Source organism: Canis lupus, chromosome 2 (genome assembly GCF_003254725.2).
Source record: "Canis lupus dingo isolate Sandy chromosome 2, ASM325472v2, whole genome shotgun sequence".
NCBI lineage: Eukaryota > Metazoa > Chordata > Mammalia > Carnivora > Canidae > Canis > Canis lupus.
The window spans coordinates 16,549,066-16,565,011 of NC_064244.1; the positions used below are offsets into that span (position 1 = coordinate 16,549,066).

General features: G+C 35.3%; 1 protein-coding gene across 1 annotated transcript in view; it reads right to left on the minus strand.

The window, feature by feature from the left end:
• Positions 1-1,969: 1,969 nt before the first annotated feature.
• RAB18 (RAB18, member RAS oncogene family) overlaps positions 1,970-15,946 on the minus strand; it is a 39,946-nt gene continuing 25,969 nt past the window's right edge. The window contains exons 3-7 of the mRNA XM_025470967.3: positions 13,666-13,727; positions 8,432-8,504; positions 7,095-7,213; positions 6,956-7,022; positions 1,970-3,693 (exon numbers count right to left, since the gene is read on the minus strand). Of these exons, the coding sequence (XP_025326752.1) occupies positions 3,518-3,693; positions 6,956-7,022; positions 7,095-7,213; positions 8,432-8,504; positions 13,666-13,727 (497 nt within the window). The 3' untranslated portion in view covers positions 1,970-3,517. The remainder of the gene's footprint in view (positions 3,694-6,955; positions 7,023-7,094; positions 7,214-8,431; positions 8,505-13,665; positions 13,728-15,946) is intronic.

Below are 15,946 nucleotides of genomic sequence, written 5' to 3' on the forward strand. Positions count from 1 at the left end.
GTTAATTTAAAAAAGAAAAAGTCCTGTTTGTGAGAGATGGGGGGGGGGGGGGGTACAGAGCTAAGAATACGTGCTCACACGATTCCAAATGTGTAACACAACAGCTCTAAGAGGCTCCTCAGCAAATTTTATACTACACTCAAACAACATGAATTTCTAAATATGAAACAAAAAGCTAACAACAAATAGAAAATTTAAAGCACCAAAAGAAGTTGACTCCTTTATTTTTGTTTTTAAATCCAAACTGATCAGATGTTCCCATTCAGGAAAAAAAAAATCATCCAAGATCCCTGGGTAAATCTGTACTTATATTCCTTAGCTCTAATTCTTGACGTAGCCTATTTCTTTCTATCCACTTCTTTGAACAATCTTAGACAAAACCCAGGATGGAGTCTCTAGTAAATTACCCCTGGCATAGCTGGGATCAGAACTGGGATAAATGTCTTCAGGAAACTGATTAAATGCTTTTCCCCTCATCCTAACCAGATAAAAACCTTCCAAAATATAATTAGTGAAATGGAACCCAAGATATAAAAGCATAATACTTAAATATTGAGAAGAACTATAATCTAGCATTCCAGTTTACTTGAAAATCAGAATAACTATACATTAAACTGTGTTTAAAGATATTATGGTTGTGAGGTAGGTCTGTGCCATCCCACAGAAATAGTAGTAGTAATCAAGATTATTTTATGAGCTATGAGGTCAGTTCCATACTTGTACAGAATCACATATATTTCTTGAGTATGTAAAGTACAACGAATCAAAATCAAGTTCAATCCCACTGCATTCAATTAGAAAGTCAACACCAAGTGTGCACCTGTATATATGACAATTAAGTACCTGAAATGAAACATTCCCACAGATTTCAATTTTGAGCAAAAGACTGTTCCCAGATTTAATTTCTTTTCTCAGGTCCAATTACAAAGTAAAGGTCCCATACATCTCCTGATTTTGTATCTTTCCTAAGTCAGGTATTTTCATTCCAATCCAAGAAGGAAAAAGAACTAAGAGACCACCCACTACTACCTTTATAGCCAAGAAATCTGAACTACTTCTTTAACACATAACAAAAAATGGCTTAAAAAAATTAAAAAATAAAAATAAAGGAAATCCTTTAATCCTGTGTTAAATCAAAAAGCTAGGAACTAGCCATAGCAAAAGGAACAGCGGTTGAGAGTATGGACTTATGAAAAATGCTTTCACTTGAATCCAGCTCCATTACTGATTAAGCTATGTGGTCCTTGGGGAGTTACCTAAACAAAGCTATGTTTCATTATCCTCATCTTTAAAATGGGCATAATAGGCATACCAACCAATCTCTTAAGGTTGCTGTGAGGTTTAATGAAATAATCTAGCAATTAGACCATCACCTGGCATCAAGGAAGCTTTCAATAAATGTTAACTATTACTCTTAATATAAATTGAGTATTTATTTATCTGTTTAGGTCTGTGTATCAGTACTCCTAGAATTCAAAACACTATATTCTAATTGTTCTAATTTGACCATCTCCAAAAGGCACTTTTAAACTACTTCAAATGATCTGGAAATAATTAATAAAATCCTCAGCTATTTAAATGACTAATTTTAGATATCATAACTACTTCACTTAGAAAACCTCCACTATGAAATAAGCTTGCAACAAAATAGTAGAGTGAAAGCCATATAATAGAATCTGAGTGACGCTCTATTCAGAATGTTCCTTACCCATGAGAGCAACAGGGAAATGTAGAATACTTCCTGCACAAATGCATCTAGGGAAAGCAGGCTATATTTATTTCAAAAACTATAAAAGGTTACAATATAAATCTATCAAACAAAATTAGTTTTAAAAGTAAGTGACTCATATGTATCCAAATTTTGACCGAATCAACACAACAATCCAATGCACACAAAAAGATTATTATATACCTCAAAGAGCAAAAAGCAATAAACAGAAATAAATGTCTTATCAATTCAGACACTATATAAATATACAAATCTACAGCTTTAATGTAACACAAATTATAAGTACATCTGTTAGCTACTTTTCTCCAACAATAAAGGAGTAAATGTTTATATTTAGTAAATACATATATAATGTATAAAACCTTTAATCACATGTAATGTAGTTTCACAGGTGTGAACCAAGTAGAATGTAAGGTTGTCTTACGTGAAGATGTACATTTCAGAAAGAACCCCAACTTGAAGTCAATCCACTATCACAAGTTATTGCATCATTTGCAACTGTACAGAAATTAGTATCAGACATCTTACTGAGGAGTATAAGGGTAACCTGGCTAAAAGGACAAATAACTTATTTGGGGGCTTAATATAGCAGGTATCAATGTAAATTAAATAACATATGAGTGAAAAAAAAAAGCAGTGTATAATAGCAAGAGGTTAGAAAACTGAATACTGTGGAAAAGATTTATTAGTCTGTACAAGTTGGTTTTGATAAACTATTGGCTACTTGTTACAGTAAATTACCAAGATGTCCATTGCAACAATATTTTCCAACACACATCAAAATCTGGAAACAATAGGTCTTTCTCAAATTGTCATTTAGTGTTCTTTTCCCAACCCTCAAAACACAGAGATAGGTTTCTGAATAGCAACTAGCCATTTAGGGAAGTCATGAGATACAGATGTTCATAAACATTATACAAGCTACAAATGAGGTACCCGGACAAACACCACCAGCATTATGGGAGAAGGTGTCGGTTTACATTGGTAAGTACTACACCAGTTACATAAACACACTATTCGCATCCTTCCCAAACCAAAATGGGGGAAAACCTTATTGTCATTCTGCCAAACACCACATAACTAAAAATGCTGCACAAAGGGTCAGAATCCAACGTAGGTAACCAGAGTTAAGACTCCAGTTAAGCAACTGAGCTACTCATTGAAGAAAATTTAAAAGTAAGGCCAAACTTTGTAATATATCAATGCTATTTTAGAAGCATCATCAGAACAGAGATTTAATTATAAATTGACCTGGACTGCGGCCTGTCAAGAGAATTTTGTTTAGTACTAAAAGAGAATCGATCAGCAAACATCCTACAAAAGCTGTGTAATCATGCTCAGTGTTATTCCTGAAAGGAAATCTGCCAGGTCTGATGATATCTGAATATCTCCCAGTGGTTCTGGGAGTTCTACATACCAATTAATTCAATAATTGATAGAGGAGTTTTTAAGCAAAGAGGAGACCAAAAGTAGACCTTGTATCAACATATACTAGATAGGTGGATTTTTTTAAATCACATGATAAATGTAAATCATAAAATCAAATGTACTTGTAAAAGTACACCTATTTTATGTTACATAAAAACCTATAGACTGCAAACTATGCATGCTTACCATAACATTTTACCTGGGAAAGCCGATGAGCGGGATTTCTTGCAAGTATTTACTGCCATGATACAAAACAAATATGTGCAAACTGCAAGGTCCCTAAAATAGCAGTTAAAGAGTTTATATACAGAAAGATGTCACTATCTGATCAAATATGCAAGAGATGGAGTTTCCCAGAGTTTATAACATAGAACAGTAACCACCACAGGCCCCTCCTCCAGGGCCTTCTTCCCTGTGTGTCAGTTTGACTCCTTTATTCTGGTTCTCACTTTCCCACAGTCCAGGTGTCTGAATGATCTTTTCAACAAGTTCCTCAAAGGCACACTGTACACCATCACAGGTTTTTGCACTTGCCTCTGAAATTCAAGAAAAATATGTCAGGGTATATTCTTTTCTGGCCATATTCCTATGTTTTTCTGGGAAATTATTATGGTGTAAACATCAGCCAGCAGTATACACAGAGGCAAGTCAGCAATTTCTCCCCACAGTTTAATATTCATGAATTCTGCCCAACTCTCAAAGTTGACCGATTTAAATTCTATCCACAAAAACAGTGGCATATAAGCCCAAGATTTTGTCATAGAATTGCACACTGTAAAGCCCTACAGAAATATTATGCCAAAATTTCTCAGTGAGTAACTAATTTTTTAGTTAGTTCTTAAAATCAACCCCTAAAACAGATTATTCTTCCCATTTCAAAATAAGGAAATTCAGGCTCCAAGTTGAACAATCTGGCCATTCTGTGCCTGCAATCAAGGAGCTCTAGGTGGTTGGATAAATGATACACACCCATGGACACAGGTCTCCTTTAATGTTTATGCTCCCCATGAAACTGATGTGGACACTGAGCCCTACTCCCCAATAGTATCTTTCCCTAGTCATTACCTTTTTCACTATTTGAATGACTCCCTTATTCCTTTATCATAAAACTCCTCTATCTCAGCTCATGACCTAACTTTATGTTGAGAAAAATAGAAATGATCTGACAGGAGCTAACCGATCATATACCACTAAGAGATTCACCAACCTGTCTGCATTTGTAACCATGGGCTCTTGCCTTTGCTCTTATGACAGTACATTAACGGTCCCTGCTGCTATCTAGGAGGATCCTCTTTTCTAACTCCTTGGATCCCATCCCTTCTCATTCACTGAAGAATCTTGTGCCTTCACTACTGGATCACATCAGTCAGCTTAAAAACCTACCAAAATTATTGTCCATCTTACTAATCAATCAAGCAACCAACCACCCCACCCCCCAGCCCACGTGTCCTTCTAGTAGCCACCTGGGTTCTCTGTTTCAAAGCAAAACTGATAATCAAGATTTACCTACAAGTTAGCTACTTAAGCTGTTTCCACTTTCTTACCTCACATGTTTTCTTCAAACTGTAACTGACCCTTGAACAACACCAGTTTGAACTGTGAAGCTCCATTTACACATGGATTTTTTTTCTATACAGTACGGTACTATAAAGGTGTTTTCTCTTCCTTATGATTTTCTTTTTTTTTTCCTTATGATTTTCTTAGTAACATTTTTTTCCAGCTTACTTTATTGTAAGAATATAGTATGTAATACACATAACATACAGAATATGCATTCACTGACTGTTTTATCAGTAAGGTTTCAGGTCAACAATAGGCCATTAGCAATTCAGTTTCGGAGGAGTCAAAAGTTATACACAGGTTTTTGACTGTGAGGAGGGGTCGGCACCCTACCCCCACATTGTTCAAGGGTCAGCTGTACCCTAACTAGGCTTTTGTTCTCATCACTCCGTTGAAACTATTTTCCAAAAAATACCAACATTCTCCGTCCTGTCAAATCCAATGTCCTTATCCTATTCAACATCTAGCATTTGATACAGCTGATCACTTTCTTCCTTTAAATACTTTGTTCACTTGACTTCCAGAACACTGAACACTGTTCATCATATTCCTCCTCTCACCAGCACATCGTTCAGTCTTACTCACTGACCTTTCCACTTTCTGCTGACCTCTAACTGGTGGAGCATCCCAGGCTTCAATCTTCAGCTGTTTTCTACCCAGTTACTCCTATGACCACTATAACTCCATGACTTAAAATACCACCTACATGCTAATGATCAGCATGTCCACTGGTTATCTGAAAAATGATTCATTCTTATATTAAGCAGAATTCTTAATTCCCCACTCCCTTACCCAAACCTGTTCTTACCTCAGCCTTCCACACACAGTTAATGGCAACACAGTCCACCTAGTATGCTCATGCCAAAGACTCAGAGTTACACTTGATTGTTCTCTTTCCTTATCCTCAATACCCAATTTATCAACAGAGCCTGTCACCTTTATCATCCAAATATCTCCTAGATCTGCCATCCTTCCACCATCCACAACTACTCCCAAAGATAAAGGCATCGGCATTATTCATCCGGGCCACTGTAAGAAAATGATGAACCTCTTGCTTCTGCTTCACATGGACCATCTTCTGTACAAACAGGTCTTTTTAAAAGAGTACCAGATCACAAAACTACCCCCTCACTTTTCACACTTAGAATAAAATCCATCTCTTTACCATTCCTTAAAAAGGCCCAACGTGACTTTTTAAATCTTCTCTCCCATCATCACCACCTTTTCCCCCAACATACACTATGCTTCAGCCCACAAGCTTTTTTCCTGCCCCTTAAACACACTAAACTGCTTTCTAGCTCAGGAAATATGTGCTTTCTATTCCTTTCTAAAATTTCCTATTACCTTCCACTTATAGCACCCTGCTTCTATCTATAGATGATGTTCTTTCATTTCCATTTTCTAATGCCTAAAAGATTCTAACACAGTGAAGTAGCTAAATAAGTAATTCCTAAAGCTGGCTTCACACCAGAATCAACTAGGGTGTTTCTATAAACTGTCTTCCAGGCCCAGTTTCAGGCCTGTAACAAGGCTCAAGGAACCTGCAGTGTTAAAAAAAAGTTCTACAGTGATATAGCCTGTCCACTTTTCTAGACAGGGGGTCAACAAACTTTTTCTGTAAAGAGCCAGATGGTAAATATTTTAGGCTTTGAACACCATATGGTTTCTGTTGTAACTACTGAACTCTGCCATCAGGCACAAAGCAGCTATAGACAGCACGTAGATAACTGGGTAGATACGGCTGTGTTTCAGTACAAATGGTGTGGCCAGATCTGACCCCATGCTGTAGTGTGCCAAACCCTATTTTACAATGTTTCTCAAGTACTGATGTGCATACAAATCACAAGAAGATCTTGTTAAAATACAGATTCTAATTCAGAAAAGCTGGACTGGGCCTCAAAATGAAGCATTTCTAACAAACTCCCCAGGTGGTACACCACTGTTGCTGGCACAAGGACCAGCAAAGTACAACCACAGCACTGAGTGCCTGGCTTTGCTGAACGCCGTTATATCCTGAGAGGAAAGATCTGACTGTGTCCTGTACAACTTCACATAATGTGATTTTTTTTTTTTTTAACAAAAGGAAAAATGAACCTGGCTGTATAGTTAGATTTTAGAACACAAAAAAATGATGACCTAAGTACATACATTTTACAGTTTATAAAGAGAAATATATAGCAAAAACTCCATTTTAAAATTTCTCATTAACAATGAAAGGATAAATGCTCACACACCTACCTATAAATAACATGGAATGTTTTCGTGCAAATTTCAGGCCTTCATTTCTATCAACCTCACGATTTTCCTAAAAGATAAATATAAAGATTAAGAAAAGCTACTAAAATGCAGTCAAAATGTCAAGTGTCTGACTTCTTACCTTATCAATTTTATTTCCAACTAGCATGTTTACTATGTCATTTCTCGTGCAGTATGTTTCCAATTCATTTAACCAATTATCCAACTTAACAAAGGTATCTCTTCTTGTGACATCATAAACTGAAATAAGAAGGGTCACTTATTAAATAAGCATTAGAAATAAGAAGCAGTGATATAATATTTCTGATATATGACTGAGAACTAATATTCTATATAGGTGATTATGTTTCTAAGCCTTAAATGCTTAACAATCAGTATCTACTCACCCAGATGAAAGAAACAAGTCTATAAAAAATAATAAACACATACATATACATTCTTCAATTTTAACACACATTGTTAGAGAAATGAGATTATATCCTGTGCAATAATTAAAAATAATTTAAGCAAAACAACTGTTGTTCCCATTCCTAATAGTAAAAATCATTTATCCAAAGACCAAAAAACATTCATATTCAATCTGTGGCAAAATACCAAATTTTTTACATGGATTTAAACATCTATGATCCTGTTAATTTGTTTCTTACAAGGACCAGAATTTCCAACTTTGAAAAAATATGGAAAAAAAAAAAAAGAAAAAATATCTAAGCTTAATGGATAGGATTCTATCTCCCTGTTACCACTTTCATCTTACATGAAACCACATTATAATATAAAAGAGCTTATTAATATAAAAACCTTATTAAAGTGTTTTCTAAACTTAAAGATGCTGAACCAAAATAAGAGTTGCTGTTAATGAAATGAACCCAAACCTCACAAGTTATAATACAAAAAGACAATTCTCTCTAAAATTGATCAGTATTTATTTTAAAAAGTTTCTCTGCCATATTAATAGCAAGTACTTTTCAACACTTTACAGTAAGAATCCCCATTTGGTTTTTAAATTCTGTATGATTACGAATCAACAATGTTAAGTGCTTTGTGATACTTTTTAGGACAATAAAACATTCAACTAAGCAACTAGTAGGCTTCTTCCTTTATAAACACAAAGCAAATATTAATACACTGCTCACTGAAGGTCAGTTTCTGGTTAACACTCTTAAGACAGACCAATGGCATGCAGATTAATCCTCAATCACGTCCTCATCAATATGAGCCTTTAAACCAAGTTAATTAATCTGATCTTTATCTTTTAATTGCTAGACAAAAGACTGAAAATAAATTTTGAAAGTTTAAATAGTCATTAATGTAAAATCAAGCTTACTATAACTTCAAGTTACATAAAGATGCCCCTGAAGAAAAATAAAAATTTACTGACCTTCACAGATTAAGAAAATCAGAAATTGTAATAATAAGACAATAATATTTTTCAAGCATTATCTTAAAGGAAAACCTTACCTAATATAACACCCTGTGCACCTCTATAATAGCTTGGAGTTAATGTTCTGAACCTTTCTTGACCAGCAGTATCCTAAAAGTGACAATCAATTATTATTAAATTTTTAAAAGTATAAATTAAGAGTAGAAAATCAAACATTAAAAAAAAAAGAAAATCAAACATTATTAAAAATATCCATGCACAAGCTGATTTAAAACTTGAAATTTAAATTAGATGTGTTCTCTTACTGACAAGTGTTATTACATAAAATAAAATTAATATTCATCTCTAGAAAAATGCATCTAAGTAAATGGATTTTTTAATTTTTTAAATATTTTTAATTTATTTATTCATGAGAGAGAGAGAGAGAGAGAGAGAGAGAGGCAGAGACACAGGCAGAGAGAGAAGCAGGCTCCATGCAGGAAGCCTGATATGAGACTCGATACCGGGACTCGGGGATGATGCGCTGAGCCACCCAGGCATTCCAAAGGCTTTTTATTTTTTTTTTTTAAAGATTTTTTTTATTTATTCATGAAAGACACACAGAGAGAAAGGCAGAGATGTAGGCAGAGGGAGAAGCAGACTCCAGGCAGGTAGCCTGATGTGTGGGACTCGATCCTGAGACCGCAGGATCACACCTTGAGCCGGGGCAGGTACTCAACTGCTGAGTCACCCAGGCATCCTGGTTTTTTGTTTTTAAAAATTTTTTATCGCACATGAACATTTCCTTGAAAACCATGGTTCTCAACTTTAGAAGCACAATGAAATTTCCTGGGAAATGAAAAATTCCGATGCCTGAGTCCAATCCCTAATGATTCTGATTTAATTGGCCTCAGTAAGAAAGTAGGTTTCAAAATCTTCCCAGGTGATTCTAACATAGAATCAAGGTTGAGAACCTCTTATTTTTTTAAAAGAGAACTACAAGAGTGTCTTACTATAGTTATGCAATTTTCAGGTCGAACTCTTAAAGTATTTTCTATGTATCTTCTTTTAGGAAAATGCATAAAACCAAACCACTTGCTATCACATGTTTCTGACTCCTACTGGGAGAGACGAACAGAAGATGTACACCAGCTAGGAAGTGCAAGTTTCGTGAAAAAAAGACTTCATCTGCTTAATCATGGGTTTAAGCCTTGTGCCCAGAGTAATTCTTGCCACAGGATAGTTGTTCAACTTTTCTTAAGAAAGAAAAGAAAAAAAAAGAAAAAAAGAAAAGAAAAGAAAAGAAAAGAAAAGAAAAGAAAAGAAAAGAAAAGAAAGGAAAGGAAAGGAAAGGAAAGGAAAGGAAAGGAAAGGAAAGGAAAGGAAAGGAAAGGAAAGGAAAGGAAAAGAAAAGAAAAGAAAAGAAAAGAAAAGAAAAGAAAAGAAAAGAAAAGAAAAGAAAAGAGAAGGAAGGAAGGAAGGAAGGAAGGAAGGAAGGAAGGAGAAGGAGAAAGAAAGAAAGAGAGAGAGAAAGAAAGAAAGAAAGAAAGAAAGAGAGAAAGAAAGAAAGAGAAAAAGAGAAAGAAAGAAAAAGAGAAAGAAAGTCAGTACTTCTGGATCTGGTTCCTTCTGTCTTTTTTCTACCATCCTTGGACTGTGGCTTCAAGGTACCTAAGATGATGCAAAGCAGCAGTTGACAAACAGCTCCCTCAGCCCACCACCTGTTTTGTTAAATAAAATTTTACTGGAACACAGCCAGGCCCACTCGCTTATATGCACTGCCACATGGCCGGCCTTCGGATTAGACTAAATATTTACTATCTGGACTTAAAGAGAAAGTTTCCAGTCTGCTAATATAAAATAACCTAAAGAAGAGTGAAGACGTATGTCAAACATCAACTTAGCTGCCCGTCCCATGGTCGTAAATTCAAGTTTAGCTATGTGGCAAGCAGAGGCTCCTTCAAATATGTAACATGTTAAGAATCTCTCAGAGGTTTAAAAGATTGGAGAGGAATTTTAAACTAGCGGTGATGGGCTCCGGCTACCTACTTTCCTACTTACCTACTTTCTTTTCCTGGCCAAAATAGAGACTGCTGTAATATGAAGAGCTATAGGTAGAATATATGAGTAATTTACAGCCCCAGAAGAGAAACTTAACAGGAAAATAACTTTCAAAGTAAACCACTTTGCACATCTACTACTCTTCCTCAGATAAGCTTACATAATAAATGCAGAATATTCTTGCTTCCAGATTGTCACTACAGAAACTGCCCCCAACCTTGCCATGTTGAAATGAAAAACTTAACAAAATTAAAGCTAAACTTTCTAAACAGATAAATTTGTGATAAAAATTATTTCTCTCTTTATAAAAATTCCCTTTGCTTCAAAATTTCTTTTTTTTTTTCAAGATGTTATTTACTTATTCATGAGAGACAGAGAGAGAGAGAGGCAGAGACACAGGCAGAGGGAGGAGCAGGCTCCATGCAGGGAGCCTGATGTGGAACTCCATCCCAAGGGCTCCAGGATCACACCCTCGGTCGAAGGCAGGCGCCAAACTGCTGAGCAACCCAAGGATCCCAGCTTCAAAATTTCTTAAGAAACCTCTGATATTTAAAATTATTCTATCTGCATACTGGCTCAACTTTTCAAAAACAATAATATAAATTAAAGGTCCATAAAGTGCAGTGCACTTGCTATCTAAAGCAGATTATAATTTGGATAATTTGATATAGGTTAGGGCAAGGACCAAGCAAGAAATAGTTTAGTCAAAAGACTTTTTGTTATAACAGAAAAATTCTGTGTGCATAACAAAACCTGTATTCACACTGTAGTAAATTAATTTCTAGAAATAGCAGAAAGTATTTGAATATGAATTTTGTTCCCCTTCATCTTCACTGAGATCAGCTTTAGTAACTGCCCTGATGAAACAACATAAAAATCAGAACTGCTGGGATCCCTAGGTGGCGCAGCGGTTTGGCGCCTGCCTTTGGCCCAGGGCGCGATCCTGGAGACCCGGGACACATCGGGCTCCCGGTGCATGGAGCCTGCTTCTCCCTCTGCTTATGTCTCTGCCTCTCTCTCTCTCTCTCTCTCTCTCTGTGACTATCATAAATAAATAAAAATTTAAAAAAAAATTTAAAAATCAGAACTGCTCCTGGGTAGCCCAGTCAGTTGAGGGTTCAACTCTTGATTTCAGCTCAGGTCACGATCCCAGGGTCCTGGGATGGAGCCCGATGCCAGGTTCTGTGCTCAGCGGGGAGTCTGCCTCTTCCTCTCCCCATCTGCATCTCCTCTCACTCATGCTCTTTCTTGCTCTCTCTCAAATAAATAAACTCTTAAAAAAAAAAAAAAAAAGAAATGGATAAAGGGCTAGGAAGTATCCGAAAAGGCTAAATATTAAAATGTGGGAGTGGAAATAAGGGTAGAATTTTGAGAAAAACAGCCCTAGAAGTGCTTTTAAGATCAGTGAGGACAGAGCTGTACTTGATTATTCTATTTGATCCTAGGAGGAGTGTCCAAGTAGGAAAGGAACTGATCTTATGTATATAAATAAAACTACAGAAGAATTAGAGGAAACAATGGATTTGTGTATTTCTCTTAATGAGTGAGGAGGAGGCCTTCCTCAATACAACATGATACCTAAATTCATGAAGAAAAATAACTGGTCTGACCACGTAAATACTAAAACCTTAGTATGGCAAGAACATAGCTCCCCATACCATCTATACACACATTCATTCATCCTATACAAGATTGGAAGGCAAATGACAAACCAGAAAAAATATTCGAAGCATATAAGTTAGTATTACACACACACACACACACACACACAACAACAACAACAACAACAACAAAACCCCAGAACATTAACATTTGGGGTGTTTGGGTGGCTTAGCTAACCATCTGACTCTTGATTTCAGCTCAGGTCATGATCTCAGGGTCATGAGACTGAGCTTTTTATTTAAAAAATATTTATAGTCCTATGATAAAGATATCACTTCAATAATACCTGCCAACCTTTTTATTAACAGGAACTAAAAAATAAATTTAAAAAAAAACTCCTGCATAAAAGAAAGATCTCATGGAAACCATCAAGCCTTAGATCCTATTCTAATATGTATATCTCACAAAACAGTAGCAAAGACAGAAAGAACTGATTAATTCAACCATGAAAAGTACATGGAAAATCAGGCCCCACTTTTGTAAAGAAAGAAGCCAGCATTGTTAAACTGTTCAATATATTTCATTATTACCTAGTCCAACATTTTTCAAATTGTTTTGTTAGACATTACTATTCTTATTGATACCATAATTATATTTCAGGAGGGAGCAAATAGGATACCAATCATGTATTGTATGTTAGAAACACACAATTACTTGTCATTTGGGATAAAACGTGTGTTAGAAATAATATGCCATTCAGAGAATGCCAGGAAGATGAATCATATCATATAATTAATAAACACTTCTGTTTCAATCTGTAACTGATTTACTATTTAATCACTATGTTTAAGTACATCTCAAGGTAAAGACTGCTGACCAGTTAATATTATCACATGTAATAAAAACATATTTATATATTATCACAGTATATATGGGAACCAGATATATATGAGCATATTTTTATAAATTATTTATGTAATATTTTTAAAATATTAGCAATCATTTAGATAGAGAGAGGTAGACAGGTAGACAGATACATAGATAGGAGTGAGGGAGAGACAAGTAGACAGACAGACACTGACCATTTTGGATGTTTTTGACATTTAATGTTATCTTTTTCAATCAGAATCAAGAATCAGAATCAAGAAAAGGTCTAGTTAGGAAAGCAACGTGTATCAGACTGTTTGGGTTCACAGGCAAATGAAGACAGTAGGTAAAGACTGGGCATAGGCATTAAAAAATAAATCCAAAATTGGTAAACTCAAATTTCATAAATATTTATACTAACAAACATAAAAAATACTGCTTTTCCTGAGCATTACTTCATCTCCTTCTCATCCACAACTGAGTGAGTATACATTGTCTTTTTAAGACTTTAAAGAAACATATTCAATAATAGTAATTCTCTCTGGCAAACAAGACTATTTTTCTGTACTTTATTCTGCTTTTAAATATTCTCAAGGGATTATATATTTTAAATTTTTAAGTAAAACAAGTCTCTGCCTAATTACCTAATTTTAAGGTATGACCATTTATTGTTTATCCCTTAATATTAAGTTATCCAAGTTACTTAATACAAATTGTTTATCTCTAGAACTCTACACATCTCTGCTTCTTTAAAAAAATACAAGTTGAATATTTATACAAAGTACATTTTTAAAACTCTTACCCAAATTGCAAGTTTAGCCTTATTTCCATCCACTGAAATCGTTTTCACCTTAAAGTCAACACCTTAAAAAAAAAAAAAAGAAAAAATTTTGGTAAGAATCCCAGTAAAATAATATAAAATCAGTTATCAAGAAAACGAGAAAACAGAAAAATCACTTTATCAAATACCAAGTTCACACTCCCAAATTCTTGGAGTTATAGATGTGAAAATTAAAAAAAAAAAGTTCAGAAGCTTAGGATTTAGTCAGGATAAATAAAAACCAAATGCTTGCAGAATTCACACACTCACCTACCTGTACTTCCTTGAAAAAAATAAAAAGTTTAATGAGAAAATCAACTTCAATGTAAGGTGATTAACAATGCATGTTAAAATGGATGGAATTCACAGTGCTAATGTAAAGACTCTATGGCTGACTCCAGATAAGGGTAATTTTCTAAAGAGTTCCAACTGTATCTACATTCCATTATCAAGAGTGCTGTCCATACCAGCCAATTCCCTAACTCAAATTCTGACTGTTAGCAGCTTAGTAAAAACATAAAAGGGCCACTTACTCCTTGTCTTATGAATGGTCTTCATCCTAAAAAACAGTATTTACCTATGTAACTTTATCAATGATCCCTTGCTACTGCACAGTTGCAAAAGGAGAACTTACACCCAAAAACACCTGTGCCAAATCTCTAAGAATCTTCATAAGTGAAATGCTCAAAGTGCTATGAAAACCTTCTGTAAGTACTGGGGCACCTGGGTGTCTGCCTTTGGCTCAGGTAGTGATCCTGGGGTCCTAGGATGGAGTCCCACATCAGGCTCACCACAGGAGCTTGCCTCCCCTCTGCAGGTGTGTCTCTGCCTCTCTCTGTGTCTCTTATGAATGAATGAATGAATGAATGAATGAATGAATGAATAAATCTTTTAAAAAACAGCTATAAGTACTAATTTATGTAAAGAGAAGAGCTTCATAAGACGACACTTAAGGTTCTACTATATAGTATGGCCCTCCCCGCCACAAAAAAAAACAACCTTTCCCTTTTCAGGAAAAGGAGTTGACACATGCCATCTGGCTTAAATGAACAGTAGATGTCCACATGTCTTTAAAGAGTATCAAAATTAATGTGCAGTCTACCCCACTGGCTAGAGGGAAAGCATTAGCTCAAGAAATTTGGAAAGAAACTTTCAAAAGATCTTATTAGCTTGTCATGATTGATTCAGAACATCCACAACTAAGATGAACAGCACTCTCATATACTAAACACTTACAAGAACACCTGTCACCAATATGAAAATATATTAGTAAATCTTGGATGATTTCTGGTGATCCACTACAAACACAAATTAGGTAATAAAAATGCATTTCAAAATGTGCATTATACCAAGTCTCTCTGCATGCCAAAGATTTAAGAAAAAAAAAATTTGGTGTTTTGACTAGGATGATAAAGGAGCTGATAAAGCCGCACCTAGAAAAAAAAAAAAAAAAAAAAAAGCCGCACCTAGAATCATGGGCAATTATTGTTAAATGACAGTGCCAAGAACATAGTCCAAGGAAAACCTAAGTGTAAAGTTTTTTTGCACCTAAACAAAAAATGTCATATTAAATAATCTTGTATTCACCAGGTCTAGATAAAGAAATATGCCATACCATTTATATAAAAAATACGAAATTACTTATATGTCATTTATAATGCTTTAAAAAAAAAAAAAGATTTTATTTATTCATGAGAGACACAGAAAGAGAGGCAGAGACACAGGCAGAGGGAAAAGCAGGCTCCACACAGGGAGCCCAATGGGGAGAACCTGATCCCAGGACTCCAGGATCATGCCCTGAGCTGAAGGCAGACTCTCAACTGCTGAGCCACCCAGGTGTCCCATCATTCATAATGCTTTAAAGACAAAACAAAGTCTGTGAAAATTGGATGAGGGAAATGGTTCTGACTTGGTACAGGTACAAAATTAAGGCCACTGGAAGACATTACAGAGATAACCCATCATACACACTCTACAGTTAAATTCTCAAAGTTTTTCAGAGAATAAAGAAAAACTTTTCCCTATTTACTCCAGATGACATGCTCACGGGCAGACTAGACTGGCTTTTTGCTAGCTATGAGCTAATTAGTCCACCCAAGAAAAGAAACTCACTGTTCCCAAAATGTTTGTGTTTACTTCTCTCCAAATTTCCTCCCTCTTTTACAATTGCCTGTCTTTCATATGTTTCTTGACAGTCTAACGATGGCCTCTATCATATGTATCATTTACATGTTGATAATCTTCTCCAAGTTACTCTTCTGAG